This window comes from Tauraco erythrolophus, chromosome 25 (assembly GCF_009769465.1).
Source record: "Tauraco erythrolophus isolate bTauEry1 chromosome 25, bTauEry1.pri, whole genome shotgun sequence".
In the NCBI taxonomy this organism is placed as follows: Eukaryota; Metazoa; Chordata; class Aves; order Musophagiformes; family Musophagidae; genus Tauraco; species Tauraco erythrolophus.
In genome coordinates this window covers 1,089,485-1,109,262 of record NC_141489.1, presented here as the reverse complement: position 1 = coordinate 1,109,262, position 19,778 = coordinate 1,089,485, and the positions used below count along the sequence as shown (strand labels likewise).

Here is a 19,778-nt window from a genome sequence, read left to right as displayed (position 1 = left end):
GTTCAGGAGGAAGGGGGGGTGGTGTGGGGGTGGTCCCGTTTAAACAAATCAAAGTGATTTAAAACCAAGAAAAAGAGCCGTGTTCACTCCAACAAACATTTTTGGCTTAGCTTGAAGTCAGAGAGAGGATTTCCCAGCCTGACGGTGTTCCTTGTCGAGAGCTCTGCCGAAGGCTGGGTTTGCAGCTCCGTTTGGATCAGTTTAAAATCTTCATTAAAAATTCAAAACATATCGTCCTCGTCGGACTCCTCCAAGTACTGGACAGGCTTCTTCAGACGTCCAGGCCTGGCACGGGGCACGGCTGCTACGGGGCTGCCCGAATCAATAGAAAAGCTGTCATCGTCTTCCAGCTTGGATTTCTGGAGGGGAAGCACAGTCGGGAAGTGAATCGCGAGTCCGAGCGCCAACAGGGAACACCCGGCACCAAACACACCCGCCGTGCCACGGGTGAGGCGGTGGTTGGGGCTGAGATGGAACCAGCAATCGGGACACGTCCGTGTGCCCGACCCCTCCTCCTCACCCAGCCATAAAGACGGGTGTCACACAGGAGGTGCCACCTCCATCGCGCTTTTCCTGCCGGAATAACCGGCCCCGTGCTGCCCCCTCGGCTCGAACGCCTGACGAGTACAAACCTTCGCTGCGACGGATTTGGAAGGCTTCAAGCCGAAATCCAGATCTGAATCCGAATCCAAGGAGCTTGGCTGCCTTTTCATCACTTTCCGCTCCTTGGTCTGGCCAGGCTTCTTGTCACCCGCTGCTCCAGCCTCGGGATCCAGGGGTCCCTCCTTCGGCGCCGCCTTGCTGGATTTGGGTGCAGCCTTTTTCTTGGCCAGAACATCCATGATGGACGGCTGGTTATCTGAAACAGAGCTCTGCCTTTAGCCCCCCGAGTCGCTGCCGCTCTCCCCGTTGGCGGCTCGGGAACGATTCCGGCACAAACACGCCTCCGTGCTCTCCTGCGAGGTTGGCACTCAGGCCACCTTGTGCCCATGTGAGGTTTTCTAGAGATGGCTCCTTACCCAGGCGAGGAGAAACGAGGCTGGTTATCTGCCTGGTTCCACTACGTGTAGAGGATCCAATTAAAACGTTCCCAAAGCAATTTACAGACTATTTCCAATTGAAAAGTCCTCAACCCTCAAGGCTGTGTAACCAATCATACCTTCCAAATTTTTGCCCAGGGAAGGAATGAATTTACCATCTTGTGGAGTTTTTTCTTACCCATATTTTGACATTTTTTTAACAGCTTCTTGAAGCATGTCTGCAAGTGAAGCTGAAACTAGCAGGTCATTCCTGAATTCAGAGGGGAAGAACCAGCTATTTTGCTGTGCAGGAACACAGCACTTCAGTGCTGGGATCAAAACCAGCTAGTGATGGAATATGCAAAACAGCTTTCCAAGTTTGACAAAGACTCTGGGCAGTAAAGTTGAAAAAAACCCTGTGTCAAACGCCATAGATTTATGAGGTCGAGGTAGCACTAAATAGATCAAGTTACCCCAAAGAAGCTTTTCTTCTTCCTGGGAAGTGAGCTACCAAGTAGCTTTCTTCCCAAAAAGACACGAAGTAGAACATTGACTGCAAGACACAAATTCCACTCGGACCATTTCTGCCAAGTATTACATAGCACTGTAGGAAGCATTCACTTTTCCTGTTCTCAAACTAAAACTCACTCCCTTCGAGCCTGTCTGAGATGAACTAGAACATGATATGTTTGGAAACAAACTTCTTTAAAAATGGCAACAACGAGGCAACCTTTGCCACAAACCTCAGATCTTTTCTGAAATGAAAACTCAAGCTCTTCAGGCCTCTCAATGTCTAGCAAAATCACTCAGACTCGTTTCCCACAGCATTAATAATTGTTATCTAAAATGATCTCGCTTAACGTCGCCTTACCCTTAGTGGCACTGGCCTTCTTCGCTGCAGCAGGTTTTTTAGGTACAGCCTTACTGTGAGGCGCAGAGACAGAAGGAGCTTCAGGGGCTTGAATCACATTTTCCTTAGCAGCATCTTGGACTTGAACTGAATAAAGCAGAAAGTGAGTCTGAAATAGTGCAATTATCTGCTCTGGCCATAAAGGTTAAAGCAGAAGGAAATCATCTCGATCCGCTTTATGAAATGAACAACTCCTACAACTGGATTAATCACAAATTCATGTTAGGCAAGAAGCCTGGTGCACTGAAACCACCTTGTGCCAAAGCATCAAAGTTTCTCTGCAAGATCCTGTGACTGATGTCTGCCTTTGCCAGTGGTGAGCACTGGTCAGGACGCCCAGTGCACTCTCGTGGGCTTTTAGGAAAATCAACAGGTTTTGAAGGTCTTGTACTCACCGGGGACGGCGCTTCGCACTGGCTTCTGCTTGGGAGCTTTAGCTGCTTTTCCAGTGGTTTCCCTGGAATACAAAACCCCAAGTATTTTTTCAACTTCTGATGCACTAAGTAGGTGCATTGAAGAAAAAGAGCAATTCATTTCTATATATCATTAACACTAGAAGCACAACTAATTTCCAACGCCTGTGTGGAGAAATACTCACTTTGGAGCAGCTCTGGGCTTGGGAACAGGTTTTTCTTTTGAGTTTGTATCTGATTCAGCGTTGCCTTCACTGTCACCCTGAAATTCAGACTCCTCATCTGAGCTGGAGGGATTTGAATCCGAGTCCGAACTGATTATGGTCTTGACTTTGGCTGATGAAACGACACAGATGTATTATTTTACACATTTGGCAATATGCAGCTCAGTTTTTTTCAATATTTTAGCTACAGTCATTAAAAAATAAAGATCTGAATAAAAACAAGCAGATATTGAGGCTGCCAGTGAGAAGACTGTATTCTGGGCTTGCTTACCAACACCACATTTGATTTGCCAAGACAATCATGTCATTAAACCCAATAACCTTATTTCTCTAGTTACCCATTTCTGCTTTTCCTCGAAAAGTGTTGTGAAAATCAGCTCGAATAGCGGAAATATTTAGTTGGTATATACAGTAAAATAAATAAGCCTCTTAAAAATTATTTCTGACCCAGATCCCAGACACTGGGAGCTCTCTAAATTGTCTGTTCAGTTTTCTCCTGCACACACCACCCCTCTTCTGCGTTTGCGTCGCCACTCACCTGCGGCTTGGCGAACCACTCTCTCTCTTTGAGGCGGCGCTTCGAAATCAGACTCTGAACCAGACCCCGAGTCAGACCAAGGGTTTCGTTTCTTCATTTTCTTTAATGGCTTGAATGGCAGAGTGGCCTGTCTCTTAGCACCTGAAAAACATTGGGAGGCAGGATGAACCAGCAAACCTCCATGTGTACTTCAGGCTCAGCAGCTCGAACTCAACTTAGAAACACATCACTGAATTCAGAGGATTCTGGCTTAAACATCGAAGAGAAACAGTAATCTGTCTATCCTGGTAACACTTGACTGTTATCCAGGATCACTCTCTCTCTCTCACGTAGTTTTTCCAAAGATACTGATCCTAGGTGTTACTCCTCACTTTCAGGAAAAGGTCAGATAACCAACTTCACAACCCTTCCCCTCACTTTCCATTGATGGAATAACACATAAAAGCATTTACCTCGCTCAACGTTAAGCTTCTGCGCTAATCTCTGCTTAAGGCCTGAAGGCTCTTTGTCTCCTGATGTGTTTTCTTCTTGATTCTCATCAGATTCATTTTTTTCACTCTGAAGACACAAGCAGACACCAAATGGAGAGCGAGTCAGTCACACCATTAGAAGAGGCACACAGGGTAGTGTAGGAAGGAGCTGATTATTTTACACGTAGGAAAGGCAGCGGTACAAGAAATCTGAGCTCGTGAAACAAACTGCGTGCAAAATTGATCACAGCCAAGTAAATCAGACATGACCTGTCCCCACATCAGGTGACTTGAAACGCAAAAGCCAACAGTAACAAAAACAGGAACTTTGTCCCCACTCCTGAGCCGCCCTGGTGCTGCTGGTACAGCCCCAGGGCGTGCTGAGGATGCAGAATTGGGCAGGGTGGGTTAAAAACAACAGTGCAAGTTATTTGGAAAAACTGCTCTATGGAACCATCTGTAGGAGAGGAGCGATGTGATGGCTTACAGGTCAAAACAGGAGAGGGGGTATTTTAATTTTCTGTGTTGCAAATGGCTGAATGGAATAATTTCAACTGGCCCTATACAAAGAGTTAAATCTTCTTTATCTCCTTGATACCAAGAACAATAATGGCATGAAGTGGCTGAAAGGATAACTGGAAATGCAGAGCCTGTTCTAGAGAAGTGCATTTACTAGCTGTACTTCCTGCCTGCTAGAGGATTTATAAGATCTCCAAGACACCTAGAACAACCTTACTTGCATCTGCCTTTTAATTTCTAAGCTCCCAACCCATCGCGATACAGGCTCTTGCCAAAAGATTTCCCTCTAAGCCATCTCCTGATGCGTTAGTGAATCTGTCCTCCCTTAGACTGAGAAACATCCACTTCCAGTGTTCCCCATGTCCCAAGATTCTGTCTTTCTCCCTGAACAGCTGCTTCCCCAGGACAAGTTCAGCTAACAAGAACCTGCATTTCCTTAGGACTGTATTGAAGAGGATGCAAAGAAAGATTAGGCATTTAGAATGTTCCTTTTTACCTTTATTTTCTTTTTTGTTCTCTTCTCTGCCTCTGCCTTCATCTCTGCAGTTATCTGAGGAACAACCCTTATGCCACGAGGTGATGGCATTACTTCTGGCAGTTGAGCCTTCTTCACCTTCATTTTCCCTCCTTTCCCCTTTAAAGGTTTACCAACAATCCCTGCCATCTCATCCTGAATTTGCTTGGCTTCCACTGCCTGCAGAGGTGAAAATAAAATAATACATCCATGAGAATACCGAAGAAATAATGTACTACTGCAAAAACCCATCGTCGCAGCCCTCGCAGAAAAGCACTCTGTACTGGCTGACAGATTTCCCACCATCGGTTTCAATGACAATTCCCTCTCTGCTACAGATTTTCACATTTTCAAGCAATGGTTTAAGCCAGAGCTACAGTTTGGTTGCTTGAGGAGTAAGAAGAGACATAGTGACCAGGCATGCTGGCACACAGACACCTGCCCACAATCTGGGCTCTGCTCAGTAACGTCCAGCTCTTCCCTTCAGCTCTTCAGTGTCAAAAAAGCCCTTTGATCTACATCTCCCCAGAAGATATCCTAGTACCAGTTTTCTCTCAAGCCCTCCTAAAACTCCTCTTCACTATTCAGCCTGGTAGTTGACCTCCTTCCAAGGGCTACCTTGGTGGTATGAATGCCTGGCCCAGAGCAGAGCTACTCCTGTCCAAGCTGGGAAGGTGAAGAAAGCTTTCACTCTCCTCAATGAGTGCAAGATGTAGGAGTCAACATTTTTAGTTTCCTTGTTATGACAAAAAAGTCAATAAAGAGCTGGTGGATAAGACTACGAGGGTGTCAGTCATCTGCACTGAACATACGTCAAGTTCTTCAATGAAGGCAGCGAGGTCTTCCTTCCACAGATCAGAGGCACTCTTGCACTTAAGGTTTTCCAGCTCCTTTTCCTAAAGGGAATCACAGTTGATAATCATTAGTCACATATTTTAAACCACCATTGAAACATTTATATTATATAATAATGCTTTTATAAGAAAAGGAGGGAACATACTTTGTTATCCCTCTGCTTACAGAGCTCATCTTTCTTCTCTTTAGTCAGGTACCAAAGGGGCATGTTCAGCAGATAGTTGAAGTCTGGTCCGGTAGCCGCAGTCGATTCTTTCTCGCTCTCCTCCTCCTCCTCCTCTTCTTCCTGCATGCGGATATAAAACAAACATTGTCAACAAATATATTGACATGCAAGGGCAGGGCTATTGATCAAATTTGGACTGCTTCACAGGTAAGCCACATGCTTAGTCCAGACTCTTCTAGAACAATTCAGAAGTGGATAGACAAAGTTACGCCTCTCTAAGCCTCAGCTGCTGCGCACAGAGAATCCATCGGCAAAAACAATTCTCCAAATCTCTTTTGCTCGACTCTATGTGGCCTCTCTGTCTTGATAGTCCAGCTTCTCTCCTGAGGCTACTTAAAACTGCCATCTTCCTTACAGCCCTTCCACAACCTGAATTTTTACTTGTTTTATGTTTCTCATCCCAGATACACAATGCTCTTGAATCCTACAAATTGAGGCTTCTTCCTAAGAATTATGAAGCTTCAGAGGCAGGGACCAGTTTGGATCTATTTAGAGGATGCCTGAAGCTTTACCTTGTTTTGAGATTCCTTCCAAGCCTTCACTGGATCAGATTCGTACCCTCTCTGGACAAGAACTTGAATCAACTCTTTCTTGGGTTTGTTTTCTGTAAACAGACATTTCGGGAGTGTCGGTTAGTGACCGCTACCAATCACTGGTAGGAAAGACAGATGAGCATTAAATTTTGGATCCTATGCTTCTAGCAGCTCAGCATCCTATCGGGCTCTAAAACAGCCTTTTCTCATCAGAGGTGGGACGTGTGGAAGAGCCTGAAATAACACCAAAAAAGTTCCTACTTAGCAGATGATTTGTCAGGTCAGCAATGCACTGTCAGGAACACCTGCCAGAGCACTGTAAATATTGTTCTTCATTTCCATATATATGGCAGAGGCCTTTCCTCTGCCCTAAGTAGCTTTTGAGCTTGGAAAAAAAGGTGTGATGGTATCAAAAAGGTTTCACAATAACAAGCAGGCAGGTGGAGGAAACCCCTCCAGTAGCACTCAAAGGCTTTGGTGTAGCTCACACCTCATTAGACTTCACCTGAGAAGTTTATCCTGCAAGCATTCCAACCAATGGAAATGCTTCTGTTGGAATTTGTTCCTTTTTAAGATATCAGAAGCAATCAACCATGAGACACAAATACAAATGAAATCAGCTCTGTCAGCCTTGGAACCGCTTATTACAAAAACCCAAGAAAATGCATTTCAAGGGAATTATTTCTCTTCCCGAGTCCAACAGACACAGGCTGTGGGGATTTACTGGGCTGCCTTCAGCCACAAACCACAAAGCATCTTATGACACTTGGGCTAGCTGCATCCTCCGTGAACGCAAGGGAAATACAGACTGCCTTTTAGACCGAGGTGGAAAAGTCGATTGAAAAATTTGAATGCAGGGAACAAAGATCTGTTTCTTTTTCCAGCTCATGATTCTCAGATGCTGCTAACTTGAGTATCTTCTAAGTTTGAAACCCCAATCCACTGAGAACACAATTTGGAATATGTTTGCAGAGGTTCACGAGATAACAGAGAGATATGGGTTCTTAAGAAGTACGCATTTGAACTGAAATCACTGCCCCTTTCTAGCCCCACCAGTTCTGAACTCTTATTCCTACTGAGTCAGAAACAGATGGGAATTATCACTAAACTATTAAAGAATATTTCTGTTCTCGAAATAGTGTCCTAACAGTAGGAAAGCTGTACGAGTATCCTGTTTTAGTTAATGTGTGCTTAATGCTCTGTAGACCACGGATACTCCGTGAAGCATTTTCCTCTTGTATGTTACTGGAATGGAAAGATAAGCTCTGGTGTAGTTTGTTAAGAGCCAGCTCAGGGCTGAAGAGGTGCTGACAGACCTCCAGGGAGCCCCTAGTTCTCCCCCCAGTTTCACAAATTGAGCAGCCAAGAACAACGCATACCGATCACAATTTTGCCGTCTATTTTCTCCAGGATGAAACGAGCCTGGTTGCTCAGCTTTGCCGACTCGGCACCCAGCATTCCAAGGAGCCATTCCTTTCTCAAATTGTAGTACCGGAGCCTGAGCTCAAAGAACTCTTTAAGAATGTCCTGGGGAGAGTCGTATTTCTTGAGAAAGCCGACATGGTCAAAAAGAACCTGGATGAAAGAACACAGGTGTTATGATGATACAACTAATTTCCAAACCCACTGGAAATTACCCGTAACACAGGCATGATGGTACAATTGAATTGTTAGCCAACAAATCAGAACATCTTAGCGTTGTTCTAGAAATTACTTCAGTTTGCAAGCACAGCAGCAGAGTCAGTTTTAGAATTTTGAAGTTTTAGAATTTAGAAGTTCTTGAAAACACATAGTAGGGTCAAGGTGACTTGAACCTTAAAGCTATCTGTAGGATAAACACCGGGCATCAAGCTTCCCGCATTGTCCAATCCAGACACTCAATGTTGGTGGTGTTATCACAACAAAGGTCTCCCGGAACTGGGTGGTTTCAGATCACTTGGGCTCCTTCAGGCAAAACCGTAGCACTCAGGGCCCATCCCAAGCCAGTCCCTTGACCTTTTGAATGTGTATTTAGAAAGCTAATTTAAAACCAGTAACAGCAGAAAAATCGAAGTGAATAAGTTACTGCAAAAGTGTTTTTGTTACTCGTAGCAGCTGCAGCCGTCCAGGCAGCCTTTGAGTTAAACCAAGAAGGAGCTTCGGCAAAATCTGTTACATACCATGGAGTTGCATGTTAAATTTGTTTGGAGTTTGAAGACCTTATGCAGCCCCACTGCTTTAGCTTCAGCGAGTTTTTCTTCAGTCATCTTCACTATAAACTTCACTGTTGTGTCTGTGTGATATTCTTTGTAGTCTGTGATTAGTGGGGGTGTCTTCTCGGTCCCATTTAACATCGGCTCCAGAACTTGCTCTTTGTAAGTCTGAGAAAAGAATCAAAGTCAGACCCATGTTTTCCCCAGAGAAAAATGCTCCAAAACCAGCTAATCACTTTTTGCTTTACAGGGTGAACTCGCTGGTTATTACCTGTGTCCATGTTCTGATGGGCAGCTCGGTGATCTCAATGGTTGTAGAATCCAGGATGGACACTTCGCCACTTATCACGTACTGGTTGGGTCCCAGCTCATCTATCGTGCCTTTGAAATTCTTGTAGCTAGGAAGCTAAACAGAAAAGAACGCTGGATTCAGCTTGGCATTGATGCTTCTGCTTTTAAGCACTTGCATGAAATGCTCCAATATGTGCTGAAAAAACTACCAAGAGAGACATTGTTTGATTAAATACTTTATTTACCATTGGCAATAGCTCTTCTCCATCCATCAGACGACGAATGTTATTCACAACTTCCCTGATGTCAAAGTTGGGAATCTTACAGGACCAGCCAGTACCGATCCCTTCTGCCCCATTTATCAGCACCATTGGAATGATGGGCATATACCACTCTGGCTCCACACGTTGATTGTCATCATATAGGAACCTCAGGATGTTGTCATCCATGGGTGGGAACAGCAACCGTGCCAGCGGGCTAGAATGGAAGAAAGAATTTAAGCCCGAATGCTCGTTACAGAACAGTGACCACCGTGCAAAAAGAACCCTCAGAAAACAACACACACACATCAGCTTCATTCCCATCAGACAATGCTAGTTTTAAAGGGAAAAAGTAACTTCATTTTTCATTTTAAATGCTGTCAAATGGAGTCCTGTAACATGGCAAAAATATTTGAAACAGGAAGAAATCTTTAATGCTGACCTGAGCATTGTAAAGATGTATCGAGGGCTGGCAGAGTCTTTCCCACCGTGCAGCCTTGTGCCAAACTGACCAATGGGCTGTAGCAAGTTGAGGTTGTTACTGCCCACAAAGTTCTGAGCCAAGTTAATAATCGTCATCATCAGCGATGCCTGCAATAGAGGAAGGTTTAAAGCTAAAAATGCGGAACTCTTCACTGAACGGACAAAGTTAGAGGCAAGAACAGAACTGAGATAGAGGATAAACTCAACTAATAAGATACTGGAGGAAACTCTCACTGAAAGTGCATCTCAAGACCATCTAGTCTGGGTGACTAGATATGTTCCAATGACCCACGATGTATTGCTGTCCGCCTGTGCTTGAAACCTCTAATGAAAGAGTCTAGCAGTCTCCCAAGGGAAGCTTGTTTAATGCTTAACTTCTCCTTGCCAAGGCAGAAAGGCTATTAATATCTGTCCAAATTGATCACAAATAGAGTGGGTTTTTCATGTTCTACTTTTTGAAGGAAATGTACTCACATCAAGTCTAGGTAGGACAGGTAGACTAATCAGTCTCAGTGTCAGTTAATATGGAAGTAGTAACAGCAGATATACAGCCACTTTGCTTTGGCTTTTATACTCAAACATCTAGTCCTGCTTTAGAGGCATCTTAACTATCGAGTTGACAGAAGGGCTTTTTTGCCTTTCATTTAAAAAGCTTTTTGCACAAACAGGCCAGGTTCTTACTTCACCATGATGGTATGAGGACATCTCAGCTACAGAACCAGCCAGCTGAGCAACCTTCACCTCCCGCTTATCATTTCGTTTGAAACATGTGAAAAGAACTTTTCTTTGACCTGGCTTCAGACCTGTATGAAAAAGAAAAGACCTTGTGATTAGGATGCACGATGTGTTTCACTTCACTTCTGCTCTCTAGAGATTAAGAACTACTTCTACACCTAAAGATTCTGCACCAGGAGAGTAAGGCACTTGCAACAATATACTACAAAATGGACAAGACCTTTAATCTGAAGATGAAGAGCTTGGACAGCAGAACACTGACCCTGAAATGTCAGCAGGTTACCCTGATTCTGGTGGCATGACATACAAACACCCACTAATAAGTTTTGGGGAATGCACTATGCAGAATCACCCTGTTGACATAACTTACCATCAACCAGTGACGGGATTGATCTTTCATTATCTGAATTTGAGAACAGCACTAACTCCTTGTTGATGAAGTCGTTGTACGTCAGGTAATTCGTATTTTTCCCATATAGGTATTCCTAAGAAAGAGAGGTGTGAGATTGCCTCGATTATAACAAGGTTTGATCTGTTTCTTCACTCACACTTGGCTAGTTTCACTACAATGGAGGCTCCTTGTCAGACTAGCTAAACAAGCCCAAGTGCTGACATTCTTAGCATGGCAACGTGAAACGTCGCTTCCCCTGATGTAGGCCCGTATTTTTGAGAGATAGTCTTCATACAGGCCTGCTCCCATTTCCCCGTGGATAAAATAATTTGAAAGATAAGAGTTAAAAATGGAATTAAGCGTTGGATAATTGACATCGAGGCTACAATGATGAGTGAAGCTGCTCTGCAAAATCCTGAAACATTTTAACTGTCCCGTAATCCGGTGACTGACTCACTGACTCTGAGCTGGGTGCAGAACAAAGCTGAGAACAGCCCCAGGGAGAGACAGGAAACCAGTTTCCTTCACACACGTAAACCTTTTACCTCTGGCAGACCATGCAGCTTCCGTTGTCTTCTATCCTCCATGAAATTAGTCAGCCACTCCTTTCGCTCCTCTACCTTCTTCTTGCTAAAGGCCTGTGTATTACAAAATGAAAAGTGACTCAATTCTAGGGCGTTCTGTGGATCACCTGAGCAAAAGAAAGCACACAGGAAGTTTGCCCAGGAGAATAACACACTAAACAGGCCGACTTAATAGCCCAAGAAGTGCAAGAAAAGGTTCTTGTAGCTAAATATATCAAGAGCATAACTTCCAATAGTCCTTAGCGGACACGGTAGTTAGGTTTAAATGTATGGATTTTTAACATAACAGAAAAACAAAGCAGATTTCCCTATTAATTAATATTTTGGGGAATAACTTGGTTCTTTGGCATTGCCTAGCAGCTCAGAATTCTGAAGACTCAATGTCTACTGAAGGTGCCGAAGTTCACAGAAGCGAGGACTGTTTTAATCATCCACTGGTGAACCATTTTGCAAGAAGAAAATCTGGGGGAGAAAGAGGAGGTCTGGCTTGGAGAAAATTTGCTGCAGAATGTGCAGAAAAATGTTAAAGGAATATTTACTATTGTGTCTGAAAAATGTCAATTGGTTTGTAGTGATTAATTTGTTCTGAGCTATATTTAAAAAGCATCATTAAAAGGGTACTCCTGGCCTGAGGTCCGTGGACAGATTTGCTTCTACTGGTTAGACTAAAGCCGTAGCCTTGGTAACAAAGAGATTGTCTCAAGCCCAAAGGCCTCTAAGAGCATTTTAAGAGAAAATACACAGCACTCTAAGCCTCAGAATACCAAAGGTAGTAAGTCAGCAATTAAATCAAGTGTTAGTTACCAGGGTGATCGCAGCATCATCTTCAGGCCCAGAATATTTGAAGCCAATTCGATGTTTAGCCATATCTGCAAAGTATTCTTTAGCCTCCTTCGATGTGCTGGTACCCAAACCTGCAGAGACAGCACTGGTTACTCCTGATAACTTCTTGCTTAAATCAAGTTGGCATTCCAAGAAATATTTTGCTATGCCTAGTTTGATGACTTACTGAAAACTGACGTTACTTTAAAATGAGATGTAAGGTATCACGAAAATCACAAGAATTACAGACAACTGAGCAGCTGCACGTTGTACTTTCGGATTTTATCTGTAGATATCTGACATGATTAACTACAAACTGGAAATGATTCCTCATCCTTCAGCCATTGTTCTGCAGTTGGCAACTTTCTTATTGGTATTAGGCAATTCTGGAGTCAGTCCTTAGCTTACAGTGCTAACGGTACAAAAGGACTGCGCTGTGGAAAATAGCACATAAAACGGAGCACGATTGCCTAAGAAGGCTGAAAGAATGGTTAAATACAACATTGTAGTTCCATTTTGAGAGACTTTATTGAGCTTTTATCCAGTTAGAGGTTATCGTTTCCTTCCTTTTATACTTTATGTCGCATGTATTTGTAATATCTTAGGAGGGAAGAGACTTGGAGGTCACCTGGTCCAAACCCTTCCTGCAAAAGCAGGGCTAACTCTGAATTTATTCATGGATGCTCTTACTTGGATCATTTCATTTCACCATATTAAGTTTTCTACAAACCTTTATAGTACTTGATTTTCCATGAATTGTAGTTCTGTGTACTGTTTTTCCATTCTTCAAATTCGGGAATGCTGTAGAATGCAATTTCTTCTTTGTTTTTAGAGGCCTACAACGAACAAATATTTTAACTGTGAAACGAGAGGCAGATTTGGACCAATGGATCCTTACTTACCCACCTTGCCATCTACCCAACCCTTACCTTTATGATGGGAGTAATAAATTCCTCCAAAAAGTTGTGTCTTAGAAGAGATGGCCAGTTGTGATGGATGAAGTTAATCAGCAAACCTTTGATGTGCGATCCATCTTGGTCCTGATTTAAAGATTTTAAAAAAAGAAAAAAGACATTTAATCAGGGGCATGGTGGAGCTGACAATTGTTAGCTTAATAGCAAATGATTCTGTAATTCCAGCTAACTGACCCAATTAACTTTCACTTCCAAAAAGGTGACCATGCACTGCTTAACTACTGAAAATTAAGAGAAACAGAAAAGGCACGTTCTTCGTGGAAAAAAGGTATCTAGGACTGGTCAAGGACCTTGAATCGGCAGACTGGAAAGACTACTTAGCTCTTTGGTGATGCTACTCCCTTCCCTACTTTTATCTGGTGTGTTTTGTGGCTGAAAAGACATTATGACCCACTAAAATATAGAATGATAAAAAGAAACAAACACAGAGAATTAGGTACAACAATGGCAGTGGGAGAAAGGTGGTATTTTCTCCTTTCCTCTGCGTTCAAGGGTTGTTCTTTTTCTTCTCCCAGTTTTCAATTTTAGTGAACCTAACCTGATCTGTCATAATCATAATCTTTCCATAGCGAAGAGTCTTTAAAGATTCTTGATCTTCATAGTTCTTCTTATATTGCAAACCCACAATCTTGATGATGTTGTTGATTTCAGTGTTTTCCATAATCTGGAAAAGATTGCACGGAACAAAAACTTGTCTTTCAGACTTAAAACGTAGCTCAAAATGTCTAAAACTATCCACAAATATATCGTTGACTGAGCTTTGTCTTGTCAGTGGTTTTTTGGTGTTTCAAAACTTTTCTAAACTGAAGTCTTAATGCTTAAATTAATCTAGATCATTCCAAACCTTGTCTAGTCCACAACACAAACACTATCCCTTCAGGCAAAACACTGAACGGGACTCAATCAATATTCCCACTTAATCAGCAAGGCAGGCTGAGGATGAGGCTGGACTCGGGCATTTAAGGCACTGCTCCTGCGAGTTACAGCGTTCCAGGAGCTCAGCTGAACTGACTCAGTTAAAACACAAAGCGCGACACACCTTCCGACGTGTAGACCGTAAAGGTTTTCCAGCTCACCTGCTTATGAGAAGCTTCTCTGACGTTGAGCATTTTCCCACGAAGGGGAAATACTCCATATTTGTCTCTCCCAACCACTCCTAGACCAGAGACAGCCAGTGTTTTGGCTGAGTCTCCCTCGGTCAGGATAAGTGTACAATCTAAAGAATTCTTGCTGCCTAAAAAAAAAAAAAAAAGTAGTCCATTTTCTAATTAAGAAGTGAAATCAAAGCCTGCATACTCACAAATTGAATGAGAGTATCTTCTGACATACAAGTTTTGTTGCACTGCACATAGTAAATGGGGATAAACATAGTAAATGGGACTGTAAAATGGGGATAAAATATAATTACAGGTTTTCTCATTATCTTTAGGAGACAATTCTTTCATTTGTCTAAAGAACGAGTTGTAACTGTTTTTGAATGAATTGGTTACAAAGGATGTAAACCACTTACCAGCATCGTTGGCATCATCCAGCTTAGGAACACCCTTAATCTTGGTGTGTTTCACAGCAGAACATTTCTTATTCAGCTGGCTCTGAGCTTTGAATTTTACCCAGTTTAGGATACTTTCAACAATGCCACAGCCAACTGCCTGCAATGCAAAAAATAATCCCAAATAATTGTGGGAAAAGCCTTAACAACGACAGAATTTTAAGTTGCACATTTTTAATTTTGTTCATGACATTACTTCAAAAGTACATATTTGATATATTATTATATCTCTCGATTATCTGTGTATACCAATACTTACACCCTTAATGAATTTTTCACTCAGTTTACAGGTCGAGCCGAAGTTCTTTGCCTGGAGAGTCATGTTCTCCTTAGTCTGAGAGTCAAAGGTTGGGTTTTCAATTAAGGCATTCACGAAAATCCACATGTGGTTCTTTACCTACAGTTAAACACAACAAGCACCACGTTACACAGGCTCATCTCAGCAACGGCGACGCGCTCCAACACCTGCCTCTCACTCGCAGAGTGAGGAAAAACTCTGCCACCGTAGGGTTTGGATTTTTCCTAGATGTCTTGAAAGAATTTAGGACAGCTAATGAACAATGTTACGTGACTTGGGATGTCAAGGAATCAGCAGCACTCAGCCTGAATAGGTATTGCCTAACAGATACTGAGTGTTAGTACACCTACTCTCACTTGTAGTGTTGTGGTTACAAAATACACCAGCCAAACAAAGAGAAGTTTGTTAGTTGGCTTAAACTGGACAATATGACGACTTCTATAATTGGCAATTTGATATATATATTGTCTGCACAATGGAAATATGTGTTCCCAATTAAAGTAGTGATGCATTAAGCTGTAGTTTCAATCTCAAACAATGCTAGAGTTGTGTTTGCCGCCGGGGAAATTCTGACATTGTACCTGAAAGGGCTTCACTCCAACTCCGTTTTTGTTCTTCTTTTTCACGATATCAATGAGTTTAGTCACAAGCTGGTCAGCTACATAATCAACGTGCCTGCCACCCTGAGGGAAAACGGGACCAAAGACCTGGTGGTGATTCCATTGGAAAAAAAACCTGTACATATATCTATTTAAAACTTTAAATACTGTCTCTGCAACATGAAGCAACTAAGTATTTTTCACTAACATACACACATTTGAAAACAGCTAAGAATATTAATGATGAAGAATATGGCATCAGCCTGACTAAATACTCTGAGGAAGGGTTACCTTTGTAGTGGCAATGCTGTTGACAAAGCTCACTTGCTGGAAGCCCCTTTCGCTTAAAGTCAAACACACTTCCCACCGAGAATTGACTTCCTCATGGATGACCTTAAGCGTGTTTCCAGTTTCGTCGACTTTGTCCTTCAGATAGAGGTCCACATAACTGCGGAATCCCTTCACCTGCACACGGATGAAAGGAGAGCACTCGTTTGGAACAGCTCCTGTAAATACTTAATTCAAATCTTCCTGAAAAGCGGGGAGAGAAACCATGCATGCAAATTTTCCCTTTAGTATGTGTAATGACATCATTTGCTTCAACAAAATCTCACTGCTTAAACGGCACGGGAAATAGATATTCTTGTTGCTTTTAAACGCTCACTTACAGGCAGCCTCTGTCCATTTAGGAAAACTTTGACATCCTTTGTGGATCCAGCGATATCATACGCTCTTCGAGACATTAGTGCTACAATGTCTTTATCAAGAGTTTTCATTTTGAATTTTGACAGATCAGGTTGGAAAGTGACACACGTGTAATCTTCTCCATCAAAATATTTCAGTTTCATTTCACCAGCCTTGCCCATGTTGTCTGTCCAAGTCTGAGAAAACGAGCTTTTGTCAGTTGCAAGTCTAACACACATGAGCAACTAGCTTAGTTTTTAAAAGCAGTAAGCTGATTTACGAGTTTTAAATACTTTCAAAATTAAAAAAAACACTGGTTAAAAACTAGATTCTGATTATGTCTGCTCATATCATTATTCATTTGAATTATACCCAGTGGCACAGTAACTGTGGGCCAAATTTATTCTAATCATGGTACACTGAATGCAAGTCACACTCAGATTTTTGGAACAAAAACTGCGGGCCCTATTTGAAAAATCTCAGGCATAGCTTTACTGAAATGAGAAGTGTTCAAACCTGCTTGAATAACTTCTTGTATTCGCGACATGCAGTTTCCACAGTAAATTTTGTGCTAAATATGTTGCACAGTTTGGCTCCATAACCATTTCGCCCACCTGGAATTAGAAGGAAAACAGACTTATGGTATTACCCTTGTTCAAAATCATCTAGAAGAATTCCAGACTAACAGGAGTTCAGCCACTTCTGCACAATCAAATTACAACTGTCAATAAGCAACAATATCCAACAAACTCAGCGGGCAACTATAAACCCATATTTAACTGGGATTAGTGTTCAAAGAGAATTTTTCCTGTTTTCCACGTTTGTACTGTTATTACTTGTTTTATAGTAATAAAATGTATTAATAAAAAAGTAAATAAAATTTATGGAACATGGAGATTTCTCTCCAAGGGACTCAGACACTGTTTTCATGTCGCATCAAGGACCCCCTTCCCTCACCTTTAGTTCAGTTTACACGTTTAAACCAGTCAGGGTGCCCAAAAATACCAGTGCACATTTGAGAGTCTTCCCCACCTGTGACTTTCTTTTCATTGTCGTCGTAGTTGCTGGACGTTAGTAGCTGCCCAAAGATAAGAGCAGGCACATAGACCTTCTCCACTTTGTGTTCAACGACTGGAATACCTTTCCCATTGTTCCATACACTGATTGTGTTATTCTCTCTAGGGGGAAAAAAAAACAACCACGTGTGTTTTTGAGGCTGCAAATGACTGAACAATGAAACAACACAAAAGCTCTGGGGAAAGGCCACCATTTCATCAAGAGCAGATCTCTGTTCAGCGATTGCAGAAGCAGCCAGCAGAGGGAGGACAAGTCAACCGAAAAATCCTCACATCTCCAGATGCTGTGAAATGGACCGCCACACGTAAAAATCCTGTCTCAATGGCAGAATAGAAAGGTTGAGAGGAAGAAAAGAGGAAAACGGTCACAACGGAAAACAACAAAAACGCAGTCGTTCCACAAGTTGGCACTCTGTAAGAGACCAAGGGGCTAAGCACAGAAAAAGGCTTTCACAGCTGGTGAATTACATCTGGTTTAACTTGGACTGGCCCCATCACGGAGCCCTCCAGCGCTGCACCAGCTCCGCAGAACAGCACCCCAGCGATGTTTAACGCACTTGAGTTGGGAAGACAATGAACAAAAGTGAAATAAAACTTACACATCAATGGTAACCTTAATGCATGACATGCTTTTATCCCTCTGCTTGTTGTCTGCAGCATTGACTGGAAGAGAAAGATTATTGTTGTTATATTACATTCTCAATCAAGACAAAACTATTAACTATAACGTGTCTTCAGGAGAATGAATGCAAAACTTCAATACAACGTTACTAATAATCATCTTAGTAGGCAAATATTTTGCAAGTTACAAAGAGGAGCACTTCACGTTTAACATAAAAGGGAGAATTTGGGGCTGAATGAAATTGGTTTTGTAATGGAGTGTGCCATCATCCCAATAACGGCACTGACGGAAGGACATCAGTGTCCAATATTTCCAAGCACGATCAACAAACAGTGTACTCTCCAAACAGCATCCATCACATTATGCAACAGACATTACTTGGCCAACAACACGACCAGCTAAAAGTACACTTGATAAGTTCTCACACTCATTCTCGTTTCTTAGATACTCAGCACCCGTTAATAACTCGCCAATCGCTGACCCAACAGGCAGGTCGCCTTACCTAGAATCTCATCAAAGATTTTGTACAAGCCAGGCACGAAGGTCACGTCTCTGCAGTTGAGGCCCACGCCCTCGTCAAAAACCCACATTTGCTGAAAAAAAGGCAAGAAACACTTAAGTCCCAGCTCACCTGCTCTTCTGCACCACCAGCTTGTAAAGGAGGCATCTTGCCTTTTATACCCAGATGTTAGTAACCTCTGGACGGCACCGAGGGGTTCGGTGGCTCAGTCCCCCACGCCCTCCCGCCCCCCCGCACCTGGGTGACCAGCTCCACGGAGCCGATGTAGGTGTCGGGCCGGAGCAGGATGTGCTCCAGCTGCGTCTTCTTCTGGTAGATGTGCTCCACCGAGATCTGCTTCTTGGCGCCATCGCCCTTGGGCAGCCGGGGGTTGGCGTCCGCGGGCTGCGCGGGGGGAGAGACAGCGGCGGTGAGGGGCGGCGGGACCCGCGGCGCCAACGGCGGGGCGGGGGGGCTGGAGCGGGCCCGGGCGGCGGGAGAGCGGTACGCGGGGAGAGGAGGCGGATCCCGGGGTGGGGGGCCCCGGAGGACGCGGTTGGGGAAATCCCGGAGGAAGGCGGGGTGTGAGGAGAGCGGGGGAAGCGGCCGCGGGAGGCCCTGAGGGAGCGCGGCGGGAGGCCCAAGGCGCCGAGCGGCCGGGGCGGTAGGGCAGCCCGGAGCCCGGCGGGGACGGGAGGCCGCGGGGTGGGGGAAGAGGGCGGCGGAGCGGCGCGCGTACCCGCAGCGGCGACGGGGACTCCGGGAGCTCCATGGCGGCGGCGGGCGCTGCTGAGCGGGGCGATGGCGGCCGCAACCGCCCCGGCGCCTTTCAAACCTCCGCTCAGCCCGCCGAAACCCTCCGCCAATCCCCGCCCGCCGGCGCCCCACGCGCAGCCAATCGCAGCGGGAAGGCGGGGACACGGGGCGCGCCCCTCCCCTCCCTCTCGCCAGTCAGAAGGCGCTCCGCGCATTCAAACCAGCCACTCAGAAGGCGCGGCTGCGGAACGGGCAGTGGAACCGCCCAATAGCGGAGCGCAGCGGGCCGTGCGGCGGGGCCCGTGCGCTTCCACGTTCCGCCTCCCGCCGCGGCGCTCCGGGGCGGTCGGTGCCGCTGCCCGCGGCCCGGGGGGGGGCCGCTCGGCTGCCGCAGCACCCGGACAGCGTCATCGCTGGGAACGGGGCCCCGTGACTCCATCGTTCTCTGCGGGGCCCCCCCCGCCCCGCTCTCCCGTTCGTGCTGGTTCCGCACGAAGCCCACGTGTTCTCCGTCCCTCTCCCCGTGCCCCCGCTGCAGCAGGCGGTGTCCTGGGCAGGGCCCCCCCGGCCCGGTAACAGCGCTGGGTGCCAGTCAAAACACCAGCTTTTCGTGGTTTTATTTCTGGGGCAGTGACAGCGTTCGCTTCCCTGGAGGCGTGGGGAGGCGGCCGGGCACAGCCTGGCATCGCCCTGGCATCGCCCTGGCATCACCCTGCTGCCCCGCGGCACGGGGATCCGCGGG

At 44.7% G+C, this 19,778-nt stretch overlaps 1 protein-coding gene across 1 annotated transcript; it reads right to left on the bottom strand.

The window, feature by feature from the left end:
- Positions 1–221: 221 nt before the first annotated feature.
- TOP2A (DNA topoisomerase II alpha) lies at positions 222–19,052 on the bottom strand. Its single transcript, XM_086626363.1, has 35 exons — positions 19,020–19,052; positions 18,539–18,685; positions 18,284–18,374; positions 17,759–17,822; positions 17,116–17,261; positions 16,600–16,697; positions 16,068–16,280; positions 15,691–15,864; positions 15,382–15,483; positions 14,762–14,899; positions 14,464–14,602; positions 14,030–14,187; positions 13,492–13,617; positions 12,909–13,019; positions 12,710–12,815; positions 11,962–12,071; positions 11,119–11,211; positions 10,553–10,667; positions 10,129–10,250; positions 9,407–9,555; positions 8,950–9,181; positions 8,685–8,819; positions 8,381–8,581; positions 7,601–7,796; positions 6,201–6,292; positions 5,608–5,748; positions 5,420–5,503; positions 4,590–4,787; positions 3,557–3,662; positions 3,105–3,245; positions 2,528–2,678; positions 2,325–2,386; positions 1,891–2,016; positions 633–859; positions 222–359 (listed from the first exon to the last, which is right to left on the bottom strand). Exons 1-35 carry the CDS (start codon positions 19,050–19,052, stop codon positions 222–224), a joined length of 4,665 nt encoding a protein of 1,554 aa, XP_086482489.1.
- Between the last annotated feature and the right edge of the window lie 726 nt (positions 19,053–19,778).